The sequence below is a fragment of the Silene latifolia genome, chromosome 1 (assembly GCF_048544455.1).
Source record: "Silene latifolia isolate original U9 population chromosome 1, ASM4854445v1, whole genome shotgun sequence".
Classification (NCBI taxonomy): domain Eukaryota; kingdom Viridiplantae; phylum Streptophyta; class Magnoliopsida; order Caryophyllales; family Caryophyllaceae; genus Silene; species Silene latifolia.
The window spans coordinates 28,898,989-28,922,845 of NC_133526.1; the positions used below are offsets into that span (position 1 = coordinate 28,898,989).

The following is a 23,857-nucleotide window of genomic DNA, read 5'->3' on the forward strand; positions in this document are numbered from 1 at the left end:
AAAATTAAAAACGTGTATCACCAAACAAATTAAAAGCGTACATCACCAAAAACTGTGATTTGAGAATGGTATTCTCGGTGTATCAGTGAAACAACACAATGACTAAAGAAGTTAGCAGCGTTACTAAGTTGCGGTATTATTTGTAAAACCAATAAGGGAAACCCAATAAAATTTATATAGTTTTTTTTAAAAGAAACTTAAAATATTATTCTTTTTAATCAAAATATTTATTAATTTTTGTAAAAATTAATCATAAACATTTAATTTAGGATATTCACCGGGTGGTTAAGCGGATGATAGACCATGACCAATACTCCACCCTAAATTAAAAACGGAAAATTCACGTGGTACCCTCGAACTTTGTCATTTTGCACATGGTGCCCAACTTTTTAAGTTTGTGCACATGATATCCTTGAAATTTGAGCTTCAAGCACAACGTGCCTTTTTTATCGTTCATAAAAATTTCAATTGAGCATAAATCATAGACCATAATTCGGAATTGACTAATTTTTTTTTTCAAATTGATTAGCTTTTCGAGATCTATAAATTGATAAAATAGAAATGGACATTCGTAAATTTAAGATCGAAGATATGATTGATTTGAAATTTTCGGAAAAAAAAAAAACCTATAAAATGTCAGTCGACAATTTTTTTTTCTCAAATCGTAGATTATTACGATATAATCATTCTAGAAAAAACAATTGACCGATTCTGAATTCCGGTCTAAGAGTTATGCTCAATTGAGTTTTTTCATAGCGATAAAATGGACATGTGCATGAAAATCAAACTTGGAGGGTATCATGTAAACAAACTTAAAAAATTGGGTACCACGTGCAAAATGGCAAAGTTCGGGGGTACCACGTGAATTTTCCGAATTAAAAAAAAAAATCGTCATCTATATCCCACCCATTTAATTTTGGGTGGATGGATATCCACATTTCACAGACTGCTATCCCTAAATTGGTATTAAGGAGCTTCTATCATGGAATAGAGCACTCTATGTGTTAAATGGATTTGAAAACTTGGCATGAATGAAGAATTGAAGATAGAATGTGGAATAAAAGGCATAAGAACTATAGCATTCAGAGTAGTAGCATCTGGGAACTCACTAGCAAGATTCAGGCAAACTTTTTCTACGAAAAATTATATTTTACAAAGACTTTCCGGTCGAAGTTTCCAAAAGTTGACCTCCCAGAAAGTAGATGTTATCTTTGAATTGACTGGATTGGATTGAAGGGAGTACTACAGGAAGCAGCAGCCACACTAAGGAATGTGAAAAGAGAAGATTATCATCGTGAAAAAACAGTATTCCGAGTAAAACAGTATTCCGAGTAATTTCCGTTCATGAGGAAATAATAATTCTCCATTTTGAAGGCACAAAATAGCTTCTTATGTAACACAACAATTACAAAGGAATGATTACGGACCAAGGATTTAGGAACAAATTAAAAGCAATATATAGCATTCTCAGCACTCAGAAATTGATATGTCAACGACTCACATCAGTCCCCATCGATTTGGTACTGGTCACTGAAGGCCACAAAATTTTATTTTCCCGAGGAAAAAGTTGCCGGTATGGATACCTTGATCAGAGCAATCACGTAGTGGCATGAATGACAGTTATATCAACATCAAAACGAAACATTACACACGGAAAGTTATACTTCAGTTCGCTGGTATTAAGCAGTTGCTGCCATTGGAACTGATCGGTGGCACGCTCGCTTGCAGGCTCGGACAATATCTTCAATCTGAAATGTAATTGGAAAAATAAGTTCCAAATAAAGAGCCACGAGGAAAATTCAGTATTCGAATGAGAAACGGAACAGCTGGTGCTACATGGAAAAAGAAAACAAAAATCTAATTTGGTTTCTAGTGGAAGGATCGTATTAAAGAGTTAACTATGCTCCCATCAAAAGAATGGGGTTTGTTAGCAAAGTGACATGGCCGCTCGGAGGTTATGCATTTTCATCTCCTCGAAAAATTTTAATTTGGTCTTTAGGAAACAAAGACTATCCATCGATTTCCCTCCAACCAAATTCCTATACAAGCAATAGAAATAACCCTTCCCTATGCCTCTAAGTCTCTTTATCCGAACAAGGCCCAAGTCTCTGCGTACTGATTATCATGTGACATAAAATGAAACATTACAAACCTGTGGAACAGCCAACTTTTCAAGATTTGCTGCATAGGGCATGGGGATGTCAGCACCTGAAATCCTCTCAACCGGCGCATCAAGATATCCAAAGCTATCTTCGACAACGCTAGCACTGGATATGGAAAAATGTAGAGTTAAGACCGCTCAATCCCCTCAACTAAGCCAAAAAAGAGAACGGCATAACAGAAATGCAAATTCCTATTGCTCCCAAAATTTGGGAACGTGTGAAAATTTATTTCTAGAATGCAAGTTTCTGATTTGCTAAACATTAGCAAGCCTAAAGCATTCTCCCACACACTAACTGTAGCAAGCAACTACAGAGTAATTGACATGTGACACTTGGTGGCTAGGACAAGTACTTTATTACTGATATAATAGGGATAGACTATTTAGAGGATACTAAAGGAATAACAGCAACATTCCTCGGTTCCGGGGGGGGGGATTAAATGTGGAAGCAGAGTGATAATAACTACCATATTTCTGCACCAACTCCATGTTGAGGGAAACCTTCTTCAAGAGTCACCAGTCTGTTCGTTCTCCTAACAGACTCATTGATTGTAGCCCTATCAAGAGGACGAATTGACCGCAGATTTATGACCTGCGGAAAGAAGACACAACCCAAAATACATGATTAACAATACATGATTAACAACATAAAGGGGGAACTAAGCCACTAGCAATATAGAAAAAACAAAAGGTAAGTAGAGCACCTCGGCACTAATTCCGTCTTTTGCCAAGATTTCAGCTGCCTACAATGCCAAAGCACCAAAATAGTAATGATTGAAATGATGCATTCATCAACTTGAAGAAAATACACATTTTTAAACATAAAAGTTATCAAACCTGGAGAGCGTAGCCGACCATCTTTGAGAAAGCAGTAATTGTCACATCCTTTCCTTGTCTTTCAATCTATACAAAAGTAACCGTTTGGATAAATGAATCGTTACTAGGAAGGTTCTACAGCTAAAATAAACATAAATGATAAAAAATATACCTTGGCTTTCCCAATGGGTACTGTAAAATTAGAGTCAAGGACCTCCTCTGAAACAGGGAAAGACTCTCCATATCTTCAAACAAAAGAACGTCAATGATTACAAGGCCAAACAAATTACTCCCTCTGTCCCGGTCATTTGTTGTCCTTTTCCATTTTGGGGTGTCTCAGTCATTTGTTGTCCTTTCTATTTTAAGAATGAACTTGTTGAGTAATTTGATCATCCCCATTCAATTTGTTCCACATGTCATTTAGTTATTGGCATATTCCTCTTTCCTTGGTCTTTGTGCCAAAACGAAAGGACAACAATTGACCGGGACGGAGGGAGTATTATTTTCTAATACAGTATAAGAAAGCAAATTGATAAATTTCTTACAGCAACTCATTCTCAAGGAAAACAACGGGATCAGGGTCCCTGATGGCAGCTTTCAGCAAGCCGCGTGCATCCTCTGCAGAGTACGGACATAATACCTTCAAACCAGGGCATGAACCATACCAAGCAGCATAACACTGCATAAGACAGTTAATTATGTTAGGCATGGTGTATGCACACAGCACACTAATAAAGAATCCAAGTACCTGCCAGTTTATGCAAAAAATAATGGATATGTTTTCCAATCACACAAATGATTGTAAATGTGAGCTAAAATTTAAAATACAAAACAATCATCCGTATGCTACTATGCAAGCAAAGTAGCAGAAGTGAGCATAATAACTCATATGTATCCTAGTTCTCATCAAGTACAAATACGCAAAGCCAAGTATAGTAGAAAGCAATGTTATTTTTGTCCAAAGGTCTGCCTCAAGAATGTCTCTAGTAGTCTAGTGTCAAAAATTGGATGGATATTATTAGATAAGCCAAAAGAGCCATTGGTCTCGAACAATGAAAACAAATGTTCAAAATCTACGATTACTGGAAACTAGAAATTAGACAGTATCAGAGAACTTTTGTCCATGGTCCGCACCAAGAATGTTTAAGGGACAAAAACTGATTTGATATAGTTCCACACGTAAAATTAAGTCAAACAAGGAAATGTCTATCATTGCTTACAACGATGATCTGTATTCAACATAGTTCTAGATGGCATTAATATTTAGAGGTATCTCTAAACTCGCTGCGGGACCAATCTAGCAAGCTGGCCATGGTCTCTCTGTTTTTGGAAAAAAAAAAAGTATGACCCTAGAACGCTAGAAAACTTCAAAACGTCTTTTTTTTTTGTTTTGAGGAAATAAAAAAAGGTATTGAATTATTAGACCTTACAAGCAAGTCAAATTTCCCTTCTTCATTGAAAGCTAAGTGCTATAAGCCACACTGCGTCATCGAAATGGACAATTATTAGTTTCTTACAAGGAAGAAACCCTCCCGTCGCTCGCTCCCCCAAATTTTGGACTTATTTTTCATGTGTACAAATTTAGACTATTTCTACGCAGCTATATTTGAGGTCACGATTTATCTAGACCCAACGCATCGAGTACGACAAGGATTCAAAAGTGTAATGTATTCAAAGATGCAAATAAACTAAACTGTACCTGGGAATGCTGAGCACCAACCCCAGCAGCAGCACCATTCGGGCCTCTAAAAACAATTGGTACTGATATCTGACCAGCAGACATGTAGTTTGATTTTGCAGCAGAATTAATTATGTGATCAATTGCCTGCAATGAGTAGGAAATTATTTGATTAACACACCGTTGATGAAAACCTCGAGTTTCAAAGTGAAAAAAAAAAAGAGCTATACCATATAGTCAAACAAAAAATCCGTATAAGCTATCGTATGACATTTTTCTCCGCTTTTTTCCTATGCTCATACCAACGAGACTGAAGCAAACAAATTTAAAATACTCCTTAAAAAAAATCTATTTATACAATGACACACAAGGAACAAATCAAAAAATGATTTTATTGGTATTCAAGAAAAAAATAATCTGAGCAAAAGTTAGTTTACTAACCTGCATTGAGAAATTGAATGTCATAAATTCTATAACTGGTCTGAGATCTTTGTATGCTGCACCGACACCAATACCAGCAAAGCCAGCCTGCAAAACAAAAGAACATCAGAAGCTACACACAAATTGGAGGCACAATTAGAAATGATGGTGAAAGATTGAGAGAATAAAATATTAGTTACACGGGAAAGAAGTCAAAGAACTACTTCTGGAGAGAGTAAAAGGAAAAAAACCTCTGTGATCGGAGTGTCAATAACCCTTTGTGGACCATACTTGTCCAGGAGACCTTTGGTAATCTAATAATCGCAGAAATGAAAAAACATGTGAGAAGAAGTGTCTATGAATAGCCAATTCATTTGAAAATTACAAACGACAATGTAACTAAAGAATTCCACCTTGTAGGCTCCTTGATACTCACCAACCTGTAAATATACACGAAGAAAATAAGAAAGATTACAGGTAATTTTCATTTAGTTTATAGGTTGCAAGTCATATATCCAATTAGGTCCTCAGCATACCTCTTCACCCATCACAAACACCTTAGGATCTGCGGCCATTTCTTCATCTATTGCAGAATTTAGAGCATCTCTGACTGTCATCTGTATAAGCCACAACACTGAATCATGACGTTGGAACCAAATGTGTAAACGTGGGATTGAATAAATAAGTAGGTACAAGGTCTTAAATGGCGGTATCTCTAACTTCAACAATCCAGCTATCGATGACATGAATAAAAAATGTATGCGCTTTATCAGCATTGGTTTGAGTAGAAGCTATGTAATCCCCATTTCAACACACGTACAAATCACAGTAAATTCCTGGCCTACTAAAATTAGTGGATAATCCTGAATATTGTGCTAAACCCCTATTAGTTCTACTTCAGAAGGTAAAATTTTACCTTATCTCAAACAAAGTAATGAAATTCAAAAACGAGCATCAATAGGAAAGGTCAAAATTCTACCAAAACAAAACATAAATCACCAGCAAGACAGCAAATGAACACAACTCAAATTGTCGATTAATTCATCCTCCATATTAAGCACCTAACTTTTAACACAGCTCTAATTTGCCAAAAACAACTCGAAACCAAGTTAGCAACGAGAATCCAAAGTTCAAAACAACAATCCTACTGAGCATGCTTGTCAGTTGTCACCTACCACAACACAATACAACCTTTCTTTGCAGTTGTCACCTACCACAAAATAATTCAACCTTTCAACCAAAAACACAATTTCGGAACTCAATTTGCAATTTTTAAACTAAATGAGGAGTTTAAGCCTGGTACAATAAGATCAACGACAACACAACTAAACGCACCCATGATCACATACTATAAACACACAAACCTGTAAAAACAACACAAATTATCCTGTAGAACGGCCTTTTAATGCCTCTAGATCTCATTTATTTCTATCATAGGTATTATAAGGTCGTAGTATACTGCAAAACAAAATAATTACTGGTAAAACAAACGAGAGATGAATCAATACCTGTTTACCACCGGTTGCGAAAGTTCTAGCAACATGTTGCAACGCCTGAACTCTCTGCAACAATTAATTTCGCAACAAAAACAAACAAAATTCCGGTCAAATAATTCGACATCATTCCGATTACAGTTCATTTCAAATATTAAAAAAAAAATCGCCAGAAAAATGCTGTTCTCACCGAAAAGGAAAGACGTCCAGTGTTAATAACTTGCTTCACAAGCGACGACATTTTTTCGCGCTCACGAAGCTTTTTTTACTGTTTTTTCCGCGAAAATCACAGAAAACAAAAAAAAAAATCAGATCCAAATCATCATCGTAAAATTCATCAAAAATCTAGAAATTCTTGCTGAAAACGACAAGATAACAATTATATGATGCAAAATTAGGTAGATAACGAACGAAAATGAATGCGAAAAAAGTAAATACAAAAAAAAAGAGGAGAGAGAAAAAAGATACCTTGAGATTAGAAATGAGAAGAGAGAGAAAGTAGAGAGAGAGAAGGGATGGAATTTTGTGAAGAGCTAATCGGCGGCTTTTGGTACACGATTACTTTTGTCTGTCTTGTTATTTTGAGTTTTTTTAGGTGTTGGTATATAAATGGAAGGGAGACTATATTTTTGGCAGAAGGTAGACTGCGACCTGACGTAGTGTTTGCGTAGGGTGTAAATGTCTAATAATGTTGGTTGAAGAATTGGTAAAGAGCTCGAGTGTCACGAGTAACGAGTTCAATTCCATCATGCGTAGTAAAGATAACGGAGTTCGATTTGTAAATATTCATTTGGGTCCAAACCTTTGTAATTATTGACGAGAACAGAGAAAATATAATTTACTGTATCAATCAAATGTTGCAAGGGAAAAGAAAACGAAATGTAAACGTGGAAAACAGATTGCGACTATTTTTCTATTGTGTATTAGTACGTGTAATGTCAAATAACCAAGTGTTTATTATAATACACGACGGACAATACTAAGACTCGATAACTCCTCTAACCTGTTTTATATAGGATCTATCGAGTAAAGATCATTAGAATTATCGCCCCTATATAATAACGTGAGAGATTAGTACTGAGATTGAGACCATTCGGTGGCCCTCTACCATTGTCATGGGAAAATATAATGTTGACCCTTAAACTTAGTACAAAGACAAATTGCTTTTGTCCTATCGGAATCCCAAAGGGCCCTTGTACCATTCTCTGTTTAGTGTGTCACTTTTAGAGGAGGCATCACTATCACAGATTGAAAAGACATCAGTAGCAATGTGGCATTACCGTCACAAATTACGAGATAAGGGATGATCGGGAACAAGAGAGTACACCGTTGGAGAAATCTCATACACGTTTCTGAACTAGACGTGTTCAAATCTATTCCCGTGACTTCATTTTAAGATAGAAGCGATCATTTTCACGTTAATCAGTACGAGTATAACATAGCTTGTCAAAATTGTAAACCCTCTGCATCCTAAATACAAGCCTACTAAGTAACCTCTAGCATACAGAATCTAAAATATTATATTGTTCTCTAGTATATATATTTTTTTATGAAATGCACTAATTTTAAATTGACTAGACATTGACGTTTATACCAACGCTAAACAACAAGCAGATGCACTTGTCGCGAAGTTAAACGAAAAGCACAGTTGGTAAATAAGCTCTCTCCTGCACGATTTACAGTGACTTTCTCAGCTGTGTCTCTGGGTATCTATCTCCAGGCAGGGTTCTATTATTTTTACCCCAAGAGATATTGAAGAATGAAGCGACGTTTGAAGGCCACATAGCTCCAAATCTGCAACTTACAAGATACGGTTGTCGGTTGTCCTACCTTATGGTCTCCAAACTATTTATAAGAAGTCATCCAAGTCATCTGGTACATGCAACTTCTCAATAGCAGCCTGCAAACAAGTTCAGCAACACGGCAAAGCATGTTCAGATTTCCTGTATAATTGCATTACATAGAATACAAACTCAAAACAGTAGACGCATCTACCCAATTAGCCTGTGAACCTTCAATTCACTCACGCATCAATGCAGTGTTCTCACACTGTTATACTAGTACAGAGTTATGCATTTTAATGTTATCTCGGAATCAATACAATAATTTAGTCACTCTAGATACATACAGACATGATCAGAGAATCATTTGGGTGGTCAAGAACAGAGAAAATGCAGTGATGTTGGAAGGGGATTTCAAAAAAAAAAAAAAAAAAAAAAACTGTAATTCTGATTGTACGCAACACTAATTATGATTCCCCCCCCCCCCATAAGATAGAAATGAAAATTAAGATAATAGAGGGGTTCAACAGCCTTCATCTTTCATAAGGATAACATTCTACAAAATCTGAGCTAGAACTTGCCAACGGTTAAGTTAAAAGACTGGTGATTTAGGCTACAAATATTCAAATACGAAACAGCCAATAAATTGACATTTGAAAATAAGCCCAAGAAGTAATATGGTTTTATTTTATTAAATACCCTGAGGCCTGAGCCATACCCACTAGCTAGATGTTACCAAGATAAGACAATTAACATATTAAGAGGATGGCTACGAATATCCTTATAATGGACTTTTGTGTACTACCGTACAATACATAACTATCCACCAAGTTATGTCCCACAACCCTCAATTTTCAGTTTGACTCTAGGAATCTAAAACTCTAAAGGTACCACACCATACTCCAGTATCCACTCTTATGATTATGATATGCAAAAGTCACGATTCATTACTTAGTCCATGGAGGCCATTAGTTACCTTAATAGTAGCAACATCTGCTGCTGATGGTTTCAAATCCAATGCTAGTCCGAAGTGAAGCATCGCTTTATCATACACATTTTTCCGTTTATAGATCTTACCCATCAATGCATAGATACTGCATTCACGAGGTGCATACTCCTTGAGCTCTTCCAAAACTTCTAGAGCCGCATCATACTTATCCATGCTAAACAATATATTTGCCTTTTGATACATCGGTAGAGGATTCTTTTTGTCAGCTAAAATAGCCTTCTCCATCATCAACAATGCCTCCTCGTTTCTCTATTCAACAAAAAAAAAAAATCAAATATAAATCAAACATCAAAGGTCTATATAGAAAAGTGAAAGAAGTAGAGAAGACCATGGGCTGGGGCCATATCAGATTTAAGCCAGGCCAAGACATTGACATTGGCTTTTGTATGGGGGCCAGGCCAGAGGCGCAGGCCTAAATGCTCATCCCAAACCCGGGCAATACAAGCTTTACGGAGAATTATTTTTCTGGCTGCTAAGGAGCCAGAAGACATCTTGACTTCTCGCGAAAGAAAAAAAGAGACTTCTTAACTGACAGTGTCGTACCTTCAGATAATGCAAAGCTGTTCCAAGGTATGACATTATCACAGAAGATCGAGGATTTATCTGGGAGGCTACTCGAAATTGATGCTCAGCAAATTCAAACTTCTCCTGGCGAAGGTAAACCATTCCAAGGCCATACCACGCATTGTGATGTCGTGAATCAACAGAAAGAGCATTCTGGAAGCTTCTTATTCCGTTGTCAAAGTCCTCCAAAGCTACGTGCTCATGACCACAGAGAGTATGTGCATATGCGAATCTAGAATTCAACTGAACTGCACGCTGGAAATTTTTCAAAGCTGTATCATGATCTTTCTGCAAACTGTAGCAATTTCCCATGGCACACCTAGAGATAAAATATAAATCAAACATCAGTAACAAAATGGAGAAAAGCTCCAATCAATGAAAACACAAACTTTATGCTTACAATTAACAGAAGCCATACATATCCTTATACAAGCAGAAACATTTAGATGATTATATGACAATAGTCGTCTACTTAATAAATAAATAGCAGGTATCTGATAAATGAAAAATAGACAGGCAAATGAAATAGAAGGGGTCTATATTGAAAGAGTAAACAGAAAACTACAAATATAGAAGATAACTTTTAAACTACCATGTTTGAGGAGCCAAACGATCAGTTGACAGCAGCTCCTTCGCCAGGTAACTCAGTTTCATATCTTCCTTCAGAAGCTGCAAAAAAAAAAAAAAAAAAAAAAAAAAAGTGAATTCAATTACATGTTAGACACTGCCACAGAAGAACATGAATTACGAACGATGGGGCAACGGCGCTGTTTAGAATTACAGCCCATTTAATGGCCGGTGAGATGATCAGTGTATCAGATTAACATATTTACAAAACAGAACAAAAGGGCATACAAAATTTACCAAGCCAAGCTTTAAAAGAAATGAACTCGGCCAAGATAACTCACATAAAGCACAGAAGAGTAAACATCCATTCCATCCAAACTATAAGGACACTGGCGGCGAGCTAGACTGAAGGCACGGTCAGCTTCAAAATAATCCATTAATCCAAAATTTGCTCTGCCAACCTACACGGAAAGTCAAAAAATTTATAACTATTGTCCAGGCCCCAAACATAGTTGGTACCAGCAGCCATGACAATCTAACAGATCTCATTACAGCACAAGAGTAGAAAGAATGAACAAAAATAAAAAATAAGAAACAAGCACATTTCCATGATTTGAGTAATCAAAATGCACATCACTAACAAGCCAACAAACTAGAATTAGCATGGTATTTTATACTCGGTTTCAAACTTGATTTCAGAGGTTAATCTTCATAGACTGATCTCCGTTATTACGCCATAAACTCACCGATACTACATAATGTTGCCGTGTTGACCTTCAAAATCTTTAATAACTTAATCGTGAGGCCGTGTTGAGAGGCATTGGCCAGGCCGCCTTTACAAAAGCAGCTCTTTCACCACTACAAGTCTCAGGTCTGGCTCAATGACATTCCAATATGAATTACATCATTCATTTACTCTTTCTTGCACTTATTAATGTTTTCGACAGCAATTGTCCACTTCATGGGCTACAGAAGGTGTATAAGCAACAAAGCACCAGGGTAATCTAAACAAAATGATATTAAAAAAAAAAAAAAAGTGAAATTGGTATAGTATACTTAATTTAAGTAGCAATGTGGTACCTCTACATGTAAATTCTTCGAAGTCATTGGGTAATAATGATATACCATCACTAGAACCTATATACTATCAAGAAACCAATTAAACCAAAAGCTTAAGTTGATGGTTGGACTCAACAACAACAACATCAGAGCCTTAATCCCAAAATGATTTGGGGTCGGCTGACATGAATCATCCTTTCGAACCGTCCATGGGTGAACGCACGCCTCAAAATGCGAATAAAAAGGGAAGATGAAGAACAAAAAGGAAGAACGAAAATGTAATGGAAAGTCAAGGTGAACTTAGGGGTTTTAAAATCGAATTCCGTCTTTCTTTTATAAAAACTTAAAATTTAAATCGAGAGAAAAGATTAAAACGATTTTTAAAAACCGAAATAGAGTTAAGGATCCAGAATGAACCGGGTAAAATCTATAAGGAAGTGGTTGGTGAATAAGTGTAATAAAGGAGAGAAAAATTAATAAATTAATTTCTTTAAATTAAATAAAAAAACACTAAATCTGTCAAAAAACATCAAATACTAAAAATCCACATGTATCCTTTCCCTCCATTGTGCCCTCTCCGTCACCATACTCTCCTCAAGCCCCAGAACTCTCATATCGTGCTCTATCACTCTCAACCATGTCTCTCGGTCTTCCCTCTCGCCTCTAGGGACCTTTTCTCTCGTTCTCCAAGTCTCCACCTCCTAATTGGTGCGTCCATAGGTCTCCTTCTCACATGGCCAAACCATCTTAGTCGGTTTTCCATCATCTTGTCCTCTATTGGCGCCACTTTTACCTTTTCCCTAATCACCTCATTCCTTAACCGATCTTTCCTTGTATGTCCGCACATCCACCTCAACATGCGCATCTCCGCCACACTCATCTTTTGAATGTGACAATGCTTCACGGCCCAACACTCGGAGTCGTAAAAGCGGGGCGGTGCCTAATTGCCGTGCGATAAAATTTTCCCTTTAATCTTTGGGGCATATCTTTATCGCATAGAAACCCTGAAGCACTCTTCCATTTCAACCATCCCGCTTTAATTCTGTGAGCCACATCTCCGTCTAACTCCCCATCTTTTTGAATAATAGATCCTAGATATCTCAAGAAATCCGAACCTCAACAACATTCCCATCGAAACTAATACTCCCCGCCTCTGTCGATCTCAACCCCGCCACCTTAGTGAACTGACACCTCAAATACTCAGTCTTACTCCTGCTAAGCCTGAACCCACGAGTCTCTAAAGTCTGCCTCCACAATTCCAACTTTCTCACCACCCCCTCTTTTGTCTCATCAATCAACACAATATCATCAGCAAACATCATACACCACGGGATCTCGTCCTGAATATCCCTTGTCAACTCATCCATAACTATAGCAAAGAGGAAAGGACTAAGTGCGGAACCTTGATGCACCCCGATGGTAATAGGAAATTCTTCCGTTCTCCCAACATTAGTGCGAACACTTGCACTAGCCCCCTCATACATGTCCTTTATGGTTGGACTCATGATTGGTTTTATACTCTAACTCGCCCCCTCACATGAATGACCTTTGGGTTTGAAGTGTGGATGCAAAGCAAGCCGCCTCACCATACCTGATGCTATATTCCACTTTAGAAAGGAGGGGTGGCTGAGATTTGAACCCATGACCTTCTTGTCATGCAGGCTCTGATACCATGTCAAGAAACCGACTCATCCAAAAGCGCATAAGCTGATGGTTGGAGTCCCATGATTGGTTTTATACTCTAATAATGACCTACTGTCTAATAATGACCTATTGTCAAATGGAGATCACCTAGAGGTTTGGAGAGATAAAATTAGAACATATTCCATACAGAATTTTTTTTAATGAATATATTTCATCAGGGCACCTAAAGGAACATGGCACACCCAGTGGAAAGATAACATTTTCTCGGTCAATAAACACAGAACGTGACTTATAATTCACAAGATAAACACAGAAGGTCACGTATAGTTCACAGAAGATATAAGAAACACAATGACAACAGTAACAACTGAAATGTGAATAACCTGAGAAAGCACCCAGCTGGTATTGTAATGTTTCAAAGGAAGTTTCTGGTAGAATTCCAATGCATCCTGTACAACGAATTAGGACAAAAGAATAACTTCTCGAAACGAAGGACAAAAGAGTCAAAGAAAAGAAAATACACAATGACTTCAATCGGGAAGCTAATGCATTGTCTTTAATTTGACCAAGAAATAATTTTGCTACCTTGCATTTATACATGGACGAAAGTCTATATCCTTCTCCCAGGAGTCTCCAGAGGCTCATAATATCTACAGCACCTCTATGAACTCTAGTATCATCACAAGCATTTTGGCTTATACTCATTGTTCCACCATCTTGTTCAGCAGAACTAGTATCGCAAAAGGAAGATGCACTAATACTTGCTCGAGAACTACGGCGAGAGTCGTCAAAGGCTTCATAGCGTCCTCCTGAAACAAAATAGTGAATGTAAGTAATGCAGCATAAATGTCACTTCCTTCATTGTACTTAATAAATAATCCACATACGCGAATCTTGGTGAAGCAAAAAAGGTCACATGGAGCTTATTGATTGAACTGGGTGTAGCCTTAAAGGAAAGGAGAGCAAACAGAGCTAATATGTATTAAAGCAAGAATCGCTCAAGTCCATAACTAGGAATGAACGGTTATATTACAAAAAGTCAGATTAAAAGCAGTGTAGCTATGTAAAAAAAAAAAACAGAGCTACATAAAAACGCTTGTTGCATGTACATAGCCAGCGCAGATTTACGCATTATTACCCATATTACCCAAAGCTGAATAGCCCTTTTCTTCTCACAAACATTTAAAATTTTATGAAGACCACACGCAAGACATAGCACAGCTGCTTGTATAAGTAAATTGCAGCACTGATGTCCATTAAAAAGCAAGGAGGAAAGCTGACACTGTCTTTAGGCTAATGTGTGTGTGCGCGCGTGCATGTGACAGGGAGAGAGGAGAAGGAAGAGAGGGGGGGGGGGGGGGGGGGGGTGGTCTGTATACACACGGTAAAGCTGATCCCTTAAAAGTTAAAACCAAAAGGCTCCCCTAAACAAACAGGCTTTTAACCCCCCCCCTCCCCCTCCCCCAACCAGTTTATATTTCAGATTTTCTACCTCGTCGTCAACATTATAAATAAAACCAACTAGGGGTCTCAAGGGGCTGACGCGCGCCTTTCGGACACGGGGCGCACTGATTTTTCAAATGAACATCCATATTTTACAATCAGATTTTGTGCGAGAACAGTCCTTTTTTGTTTTAAAGAGGGCTAACATGTATTTAAAAGTGAAAAACAAGGAAAAGGGGGTAGAAAATAAGAGTAAAATAAAAGAATTTGGAAAAAATATATGGAATTGCATACTAATGCGCCTTAGGTGCGCCCTTTGTATACCATGCGCCTCAGACACTCTTTGCAATCTGGTTTGGCGCCTCGCTGCGCTTGCGCCTAGGCGCGCTTTTTTAATCTAAGCTTGATAACCACCACATCAAAAATATACTGTTAAATGACCCAGAGTGATTTAGTTTTAAAATGTCCAACCTTGAAAGAGAACTGGATTTTAAAAACCCTAGCTAAACAAAGCTAAAGCATCTCAAAACAATGTTGGAGAGATATCACAGTGTATTCGAGGTATCAGAAAACACACTATGCAAGGTTTCTTGGCAATATGAGCTACAGGCGATATGATGGGATATACCCTCATTTTCAATTTGACACATTTAAATTATTCAACTAGATACTCCCGATAATAATGCTTTTCGAACTGCATTCATCCCATATGAAACAAAAGCAAAACAGAGATAAGCCTCACCTTCATCAAAACTTTCACCAGCTGATGCCTGAGGTTTGCGAACTGTTACAGAGCGCAATCCACCACTGCTTAACCTAGAACTTCCCAGATGCTTCGTGGAATGATTTGTTCCATTCCCTGTCGAGGTTGTTGCAGTTGAGTTGGTGCCTCCTCCTACTTCTCCAGCAAGTCGTGTACTTCGCCTAGGACCAGAATCAGAAAACAACCTTCCTGATATCTGAAAGCGAACATAAGTGAAAAGAATGAGATGCATGTGTTTTCAAGGTTTCAAAACGTAATACAGTAAAAGATAAGAGTCATAATGCCGTCATGTGTTAATAAACATATGTGCTAAATCATTGATAATATGAAATGGAGAGTAAATTAGAAAAAAATAACACATTCACACATCCTAAAACAAAAAAGTAGCATGTGATTTAGTTCTTTTAAACCCAGACTAAACTAAGCAAAACTACCAGCCTCAATTCTCAAGAGCACTAAAATTCCTTTTGAGTTGCCCAGTAAATGATGGTAAAAGTGGAAAAATTACTAAACTAACTTAAACCATGATTAAAATCTTACCAAAAAAAATTAAAAAAAAAAGAGAGAGAGAGAGAGAGAGAGAAACACTTTTATTTCTATTCAAATTCATAATGCACGATGTCTCAAAGAGGGATAAGTGCATGACATGATTGACATCCATATAGCTAAAAGGAATCTATCCGATGCCTTTCTAGCACTTCTTTCACGAACTACACAACAGCTACTGCATATTCCCTTGCCATAAATATTTATGCAACTGTAACTATAGCATATTTGATTTGATTTTTTTCAACAGACTATGATGTCACAAACAGCAAGCAGAATCATAACCTTCCGCATTTTTCCTTCATCAAGAACTTTTCTTCGAGGGGCTTGAAGAGTTGTATTTACCACTGATCTAGGGAAATTTTCACTGCTTGTTGATGCGGGATTTTGCTGTACATTCCTACAAACTGGAGGAGGAGCAATACCAGACATCTGTAGTAAAAGAAAGTTTAGTCAAAGACAGTTAAAACAAATTAAAAACAAATATCTGAAGGCAATACAGTAGATCTATCCTTCAGTCAGCTGAGTGGCGTATATAATTGAAGGCTTACAAAAGAAGTTCGTTCAAAGAGAGGAATGATACTAACATAACATGATTACATAACCAGATGAAACACATTACCATCATACATTAAACGTTTCCCTCTAGCCTAATATTTCAAACTTCGAAGCTGTACGATGGTTAAAGAAACATTGAAAGAATGTTTTGCCCACACCATCAACTACTAAAAATAAAACAAAAATCCAAGCCTGTAACCTTTGTACAACATCAAAATGATGAAAACCTTTTGATGGAACCTTTGAAGCATCAGGGTAATGTTTCCATGTTATCATATTCAAATAGAAACAGAAAAAGGGCACGGCAAAAATGGGAAGAAGACCTAAAACACCTGGCCAATAATCACAACCAAAGACCCTAGGGAGAGTTCTTTTCTGGTGAGAAATAATTTTTACACTGCCAAAAACACAGCTTGTAAAAATTTAATAAAATAGCATAAACCTGAAATCCAGTTTTGGAGCCTGTGGAAAGATCAACTTGTAACAACTTAATATGCAGAGAATAAAAAATAAGTTCTTTGCTGGTCGACTCACAAGCCAATACAGCTTACAAAAAGTTGATAGAACTCTATAAATCAGGCTACTATCAAGTATAAACTATCATACTGACATAACTTTCAATTTTCTAAGTCAAAAACTTGCTATTCTTTGGAATATGATGGAACAAACTGAAATGGTTGACAAAACTACCAACATAGCGATTCTTATACTCTGAAATAGTTCTTGGAAAATGTGATTTGGACAAACTTTTCTTTATGGATCAGCTGAAACAACCTTTTGTTTGAATCAACAAAAGGGTAACATAATGTAGACCCACCGATTACATCCCATCGTAGGCCAAGATCCCAACCATCCCACCCTCCAGAACAACAACGAACCCCATTGACGACCTTACAGCCACCGCCAACCCCAACACATATCCTTACAAGTTACAACTGCCAACCTAACCCGACCTATGAAACCCTACATTCAATGTAACACCCACCCCCGAACCCAGTCATGAAACCCTACAAAGAGACAACAGACAACCACCATTAAAACCTAGTCCTCCTAACGGAAAGTCCACCTGGCTGTAGAGAGGTTGTTGTGGAATTTGTGAAGTGAGGGTTCCTCTCCAGTGAAGTAGGGTTAAGTGAGAGATACTATATGACGAAATGAATCCCTACTGCCATCAATCATCATATGCGACAGAGGAAGCACTAAATCAGGAAGTACCAATTTGCACTTTGCCCAAGTGGATCTAATATCCATCAAAAAGAACAAGATACAAACATACGATTATATGTCCAAACATGATGGATTACACAAGTATAATTAAAAAACAACAGAACTTCTCGAAGGCCATACTCAAAAGCACACAAGTTGGACGTTTACAGAAACTAAGGACTAAAGTAAATGCAAATACTCTCAGGTATAATTGTATAAATCAAAATGGTGATCAAGACTACTGCTCTTTCCATGTCCCCCAATTCCAAATAAGACAAACACTAAACTGAAGGAAAAAAAAGAAAGAGGCTGTACCTTACCTGTGAGGCCATTGGGGATGGAGTATTATAGAAGGACATGCTAGAAGAAGCGCAGTTCAAAGATTGATTGATAGGTACTGAAGGTCCACCAGTTCCCTGATAATTTCCAGTGGCATCTTTTACACTACTGTTGTTGGCACTTTTCAGCTGCCCTGGACTTCTATCTTCTAAACTTCTAAAAGACACTTGATTGATATCCTCACTTGAAGTAACAAAGGTCTGGGAAGAAAGGATGTGTTGCTTCTGCACAGTTTGAGCAGCTACTTCGCCGAAAATTGAAGCTGCTTCTTCAGCACAGCCTGGATTTTCAGAAATGTCATAGCAAATGAAAACATAGTCACTGCAAACTAATAAGGCATACAGAAAGAAAGCAGTAAAACTGACACGGAGTCACGGACTATATCTACAGTTGAGCCTACACAGAATAATCCAAGAGCCAACCGAGGTTAAAGGGAACCTAATTGATCATTCAAAAGACAAACATGTACTCGGTCACCCTTGCACAGTGATCTAAAAGTTGATATCCTCAAGAACTCGACTAGAGATAACAAATCTGAAAAGGAAACACACATTTTCGTGATAAGCTCAACTTGGCGAAAGTTCCCAACCCCCTTTTGATTTATAAAAATCGATAAAATAAATGAAATAAAAAAAAATCAAGACGAACAATAACTTTTAGGTGCTTTGGAATAATAGCTAATACAATATGACTTGGAAACTGTAAAGAAGTGGATTGTGTACATACCCAACACACAAAGCTCTTCATATGCAGACCAAAACAACGGATCAATGGATAATGCTTGATTAAAGTGATGAACGGCAATTTTTCCTCGATCAGTATACCTAAAAAGAATCAGAGGGTTAGAAGCATTCTGAATGAACAATGATAGAAAGAGGCTCACCTAGAAGTTAGAGCACACTGCGGTGACAACAGAACGTAAAAGCGATAAAGATTCACAAGCAATTAGCTCAACACTGACAGCAAAGGGTTACAGAGGTAGCTTAATCCCACACCTTTCCCAAGACACACAAAAAAAAGTCTGATTCCTACATCCACCTAGAGGGTTTTTCTCTTCACAGTTTACGTACATTGTGGCCAGCTAAGATTTCTCGGCATTCATCGTGCCTGGCATTTTGATTTTAACCCATTTTACTAGCCTATGGTTTGTATCCAGAAATAATATCCTATCCTACTATCTTCCCTCTTCCCTCCCAGACGACTCCCTGATCCTCACCTTATTACTTTATCTCTCCACTTCCATCGGCATCCATCTGTCAATACCAAGTTACCAACTGATTTACAGATAGATCTACAGGAAATTTTGCAGAAACTTTTTATGTTGTATTTTCTCCTTCACAGAGCGTAAAAACTAAAACGAATGCAAAAGAGATGTAATATTTAACCAAGAGTCGTAGACCAGCATCAATTTGCAATTTTTAGTGTATGATTGTTGCTTATTCATTGCTGGCAATTCTGCAGTAATATTGAAATTCAGCCACGGTACCATTAATAGCTTCAAATAAATTAATTGAGAAATGAAATGAACTTGCATGACATTAGAAATATAAAAGGAACGTATAGTTCTGAAAAATGATGATATATAGTTGAAGGTTTATAAACAAACAAACGTACGATGATATACTTTGGCGTTTACAGGAATAAGCAGGTGTTTCTGCTTTCTACCTTTCACTGGTTCTCTTAAAAGCATGGTCTCTACCAGAACCTAATACTGTATTAATGTTAGTCCACTCTCATCTTTCTCTTGCTTTGATTGAGTTGAAACATACAGTTGCAAACCAAAGACCCACATACTAAGTATCGGTTTACAAAACTTGAATCACGGTCAAAAGTATTAAAATATTTGAATGAGGACAACTGAACTGAGATTGCCAATCAAAAGTGTTCAGTGATAGAAGAAGTGGTGACTGATGGCAAAAGATACGGAGTAAAAGTTATCTTACAACAGACGATGGCCATGTGACATAGCTAATAGATCTTAACTAATAACATTGTGATTCACTTAAAAGTTTGACTATCGATATGTTTGTAAAGGCCTATGTCAATCCACTTCTTCTATCACTGAACACTTTCTTATTCACCATAGCCATACTCAATTATGCTGCTCACATTTGGGGATAGGATGTCAAGTGCGACATGGAATCGGACTTTAATTATTCAGTGACAAACAGATAAAGAAGAGCAAGTGTCTTAACTCTTAACCAACTATCAGACAGTCAGACACAGACACGGCTCATTTTGTAAACCATATAAACAACCCATGCTCCATACAACAACAACAACATCAGAGCCTTAATCCCAAAATGATTTGGGATCGGCTGACATGAATCACCCTAAACCCATGCTCCATGCGCCAAAAAAAAAAAAGAGGTGAAATTTATTATCCTCTTTGTTTTGACCACACACTTGCCTCTCCATGTCGCTCTTCTTTTTATTCTTCTTGAAAGTATTTTTTTATAACATTATATATCCTTTTCTCGCTCATTATTTGTCTCCGTTGAAAGTCAATTGAAGCAAAGTAGTCAAGTGTCAGTGGCATGTCTTATTTTGGTAGTGAGTCGTGGCACACGGCATGGCCGCTAAGTGGAAAGTTGCCATGGATAATTTATGCACCACCAAAAGACTTATTAAATTCAATCTTTTTAGAATTGGCTCAACGGTAAGCATTGTTGTCAGAATCGCGATTCGATCCAACGATTCTACGATTTTACGATCCAAAAATGCTTGACCGATCCTGGATCCTACGATTCTATCATAGTTGTAGAATCTTACGATCCTGTTAATTTGAAAATTTCTAGAGATGAGATCATAATACGATCCTACGATTTTACGATCCTACGATCCGATTCCATAATTAAAAAAATTAATACATATTTTTATATAATGACACCGTAAAACCCAAATTTCGTGTAAGTTGTTCATACAATGATACTAAAATCATTAATTACCAATATTTTATGAATAAATATTAATAAATAACTGTTTTGATTTTCAATTATATGTTTTTACCAAATAAAAAATTATATTTAGTGAGTTTGTAGAATCTTGCGATCCTACGATCCGATTCTACCGATTCGATCCTACCCTCTCCATCGATCCAAAGTAGAATCCCGATCCTGACAACATTGACGGTAAGTCCAAAAGATCAGGAATTCTAGTTTTCCCGTCATACTACGTAATTTGTTACTACGTAATTTGTTAGGTAGCTAGAAGATCCAAAGCTCCTTATGGATCAAACTAACATAAAATTTATACTAATGACTTGAAGAGAAATGGAAGGGACCTCAATCACCAACCTGCAAAGTTATTCTCTTAGACATATATTCTGAATGAACGGCAAACAGAAAAACTAAACAACCAGTGTTCTTTTATCTTTGACTATGTGAATGTTACTTCAAACTCCAACAGAGTTTAGGAGTGCAGCCATAAAAGTATACGTAGATTTGAAAGTACGAGTTTAAGATCTGCACATGCACTTCACAAATTATTGAGAATAATGAGTATGGAACAAACCTATAGATGAGTCCAAGAAGATAATGGCCAGCTGCACCATTTGGAATCTGTGTAAAAAGCATCAAAATACTTGATCAATATAGACAATCTTAAGGATTACACTATCAGAAATTCATAGGCAGTGTATCAGGAACTGTTGACACACAATTACATGAGCGATTATTGAACATTTCATTAAAACATAATAACTTCTGAAGAATCATACTCAGAGAAATACCTCAAGATTAGAATCATTGGCAGGGGACAAAGCTGCCTCGGCCTCTTTTAAAAGATCCATTTGAAAGCAAGATAAAGCAAACAAGTAGCGGGATTGAGCCATATGTGTGCCTTCACAGCAGGGAAAAAAACGCCATCAAAGACTGAAAAGGTGTAACCTGAGCAAACACAAGAAAGAGAGGGGAGTTGTGCCTGCAACTAGCTTCAACACAAGAAAGATTCGACTAACCTTTCAGTATATGATATGCTGCATAAGCTTGATTATTGCGCAAATAGCTAGTAGCCAACAACTGTAAGTTCTCCTGTATCCAAGGAGAAACATTAGCATACGGCAAATGGCATCTACTGTAACAACTTAACTTCTTAAACAGGCTACGATATTAAACTTGGGCTATGACAAACGCATTGTGACCGCTCTATGAAGGTTTTAAAGCATAGGGGCTTGGCTGCATAAAAGGTCAAGAACGGACTATTACAGCCTTTTTCATTAAATGTTATTAATACAGAGTTAATAATCCTCGTATATACAGAGTTGTAGAGAAGTGAACTTGAACAGTTAATGTGAAACGGCATCTCATCTCAACTACTCCCAACATATTCAAATGAAAACCAAGGTGAAACTGATGTGTCTATAAGAACACTGTTGGACAACAACGGAATATGATTTCAAGCGTAGCATCAAACTCGCCAACTCCACAGTTGCTAACAAAACAACAATAGAGTCCCCATCAGCTCTGAATTCAGCACTCTAAATTAAACAGAAGAGTGTCAATTCTCGCCCTTTCTTTTCAAATATTAATACTCCCTCCATTCAACTTAAGTTTTATCAATCCACTTCTCCAATATATGTGAGGAGTATTATATTGAAGTGGGGTGATAAAAGTTGAATGGAGGGAGTACTACTTAAATCTCACTTTCATGACTCATATTTTATACAAATTAAAAGGAATTGCAACAAAAACAACTTTATCACCCGCAGAACGTCTTGCTTGTGACCGTCACAAGCTTGTGACCTCTCACAGCCCCCTCCCACTTGCCCTCCCACTTGCTCCTTGTGAGAGGTCACAAGCTTGTGACGGAATAGTGCCGTCACAAATGAGAATTTGTGTATCACCCGATGCCACAAAAACACCCGCAAATGACAAGTTAAGGGGAGGGTCAGATCTACACAGTGTTTCACGCTGTGTTACCCATTGAAAAGGGATAAACTAAACAAATTTAGAGGATGCTAATTCCCGTACACTGTAGTTCACAAGAAATTCAAGATTTTTCATACAAATACTATGGAGTCTTGTATACAAGGAATACCTAGCTGTTGTTTTTGGTATAAAAAATCAAGAGCACCTAGTTTAATTAAAAGCAATATACACAATTGCCTTCAATAGGCGATAAATCAATTAAACACGAGCCAAAGGAAGCGAATCAGGTACCTCAGTAGGGAATTCCGCGCAAAGACGTTCGCACACGAAAATCGCATTGTGATGCATAAAATGTCGCAAACTGTTTTGCACTGAGTCCACAAGTATCGCCTCCATAATCCACTAATCCTACTCAAATCCAAACAAATTCGATAATCATTAATCCGCTTTTATACTAATTTTCAATTAATATAATCCTAACATCATGATTATAAAAAACCATTAAGAATGAAAAGAAAAATGAGACGAATTGTTATCAAGAACATAAATGAATGAAAAAAAATAAAAGATGATAAATTAATTAATCGGAAAGTTGAATGTGTAAACGGAGAAAGGAGGTATACTGGTGGACGACAGCCGTAGACGGCGGAGAACACGGCGGAGCTTGATTAGGGTTTTGGAGGTAGCAAAAATGGTGGAGCTCAGAGAGAGAGAGAGGGGGTCCGTGTGTGGATTTGAAATTTGAAATTTGTAACGTAGTAGTATAATCTTTTTGTAATTTTCAAGTGTGTTTTTTTTGGGTGTTTCTTGTAATTTTATTGTACCAAAAAAATCTTGTAATTTTATAACCATCTTCTATCTACTAATAAAAGAGGCCATCTGTTTTTTTACATATGACTTTTACTCTTTCAATACGATTTTTACAATATTATCCTCGCCATT

The 23,857-nt window shown here is 37.2% G+C and overlaps 2 protein-coding genes across 3 annotated transcripts; both read right to left on the reverse strand.

Moving 5' to 3' along the window:
* Window positions 1-1,271: 1,271 nt before the first annotated feature.
* On the reverse strand, window positions 1,272-7,596 carry LOC141601990 (pyruvate dehydrogenase E1 component subunit beta-1, mitochondrial-like). Its single transcript, XM_074422299.1, has 15 exons — window positions 7,037-7,596; window positions 6,759-6,836; window positions 6,584-6,637; window positions 5,612-5,692; window positions 5,489-5,515; window positions 5,327-5,389; window positions 5,097-5,183; window positions 4,677-4,802; window positions 3,523-3,656; window positions 3,150-3,222; window positions 2,999-3,064; window positions 2,866-2,904; window positions 2,629-2,753; window positions 2,153-2,267; window positions 1,272-1,748 (listed from the first exon to the last, which is right to left on the reverse strand). The coding sequence occupies exons 2-15, from the start codon at window positions 6,807-6,809 to the stop codon at window positions 1,680-1,682; spliced, it is 1,110 nt and encodes a 369-aa protein (XP_074278400.1). The 5' UTR covers window positions 6,810-6,836; window positions 7,037-7,596; the 3' UTR covers window positions 1,272-1,679.
* A 306-nt stretch (window positions 7,597-7,902) lies between these two features.
* Window positions 7,903-23,732, reverse strand: LOC141601996 (cell division cycle protein 27 homolog B). 2 transcript variants are annotated; one of them, XM_074422305.1, is made up of 16 exons: window positions 23,539-23,732; window positions 23,207-23,323; window positions 22,006-22,078; window positions 21,778-21,887; window positions 21,561-21,607; window positions 18,774-18,871; window positions 18,029-18,327; window positions 16,230-16,376; window positions 15,378-15,594; window positions 13,778-14,001; window positions 13,576-13,641; window positions 10,831-10,950; window positions 10,515-10,591; window positions 9,902-10,241; window positions 9,326-9,607; window positions 7,903-8,468 (listed from the first exon to the last, which is right to left on the reverse strand). In XM_074422305.1, the coding sequence occupies exons 2-16, from the start codon at window positions 23,309-23,311 to the stop codon at window positions 8,418-8,420; spliced, it is 2,256 nt and encodes a 751-aa protein (XP_074278406.1). In that variant the 5' UTR covers window positions 23,312-23,323; window positions 23,539-23,732; the 3' UTR covers window positions 7,903-8,417. The 2 variants fall into 2 exon arrangements, with proteins under 2 accessions (XP_074278406.1, XP_074278410.1); XM_074422309.1 differs by having other exon boundaries at window positions 16,290-16,376; window positions 23,539-23,726.
* Between the last annotated feature and the right edge of the window lie 125 nt (window positions 23,733-23,857).

Coding starts and splice junctions, on each gene's coding strand:
- LOC141601990 (XM_074422299.1), bottom strand. CDS start 6,809: ATGTCGTCGCTTGTGAAGCAAGTTATTAACACTGGACGTCTTTCCTTT. Junction 5,516..5,611: donor TGTTTGTGATGGGTGAAGAG/GTATGCTGAGGA, acceptor GTATATTTACAG/GTTGGTGAGTATCAAGGAGC. Junction 3,065..3,149: donor TACCCATTGGGAAAGCCAAG/GTATATTTTTTA, acceptor ACTTTTGTATAG/ATTGAAAGACAAGGAAAGGA.
- LOC141601996 (XM_074422305.1), bottom strand. CDS start 23,311: ATGGAGGCGATACTTGTGGACTCAGTGCAAAACAGTTTGCGACATTTT. Junction 18,328..18,773: donor TGAAGAGCTTTGTGTGTTGG/GTATGTACACAA, acceptor CTGAAAATCCAG/GCTGTGCTGAAGAAGCAGCT. Junction 16,377..18,028: donor CATCCCCAATGGCCTCACAG/GTAAGGTACAGC, acceptor CTTTTACTACAG/ATGTCTGGTATTGCTCCTCC.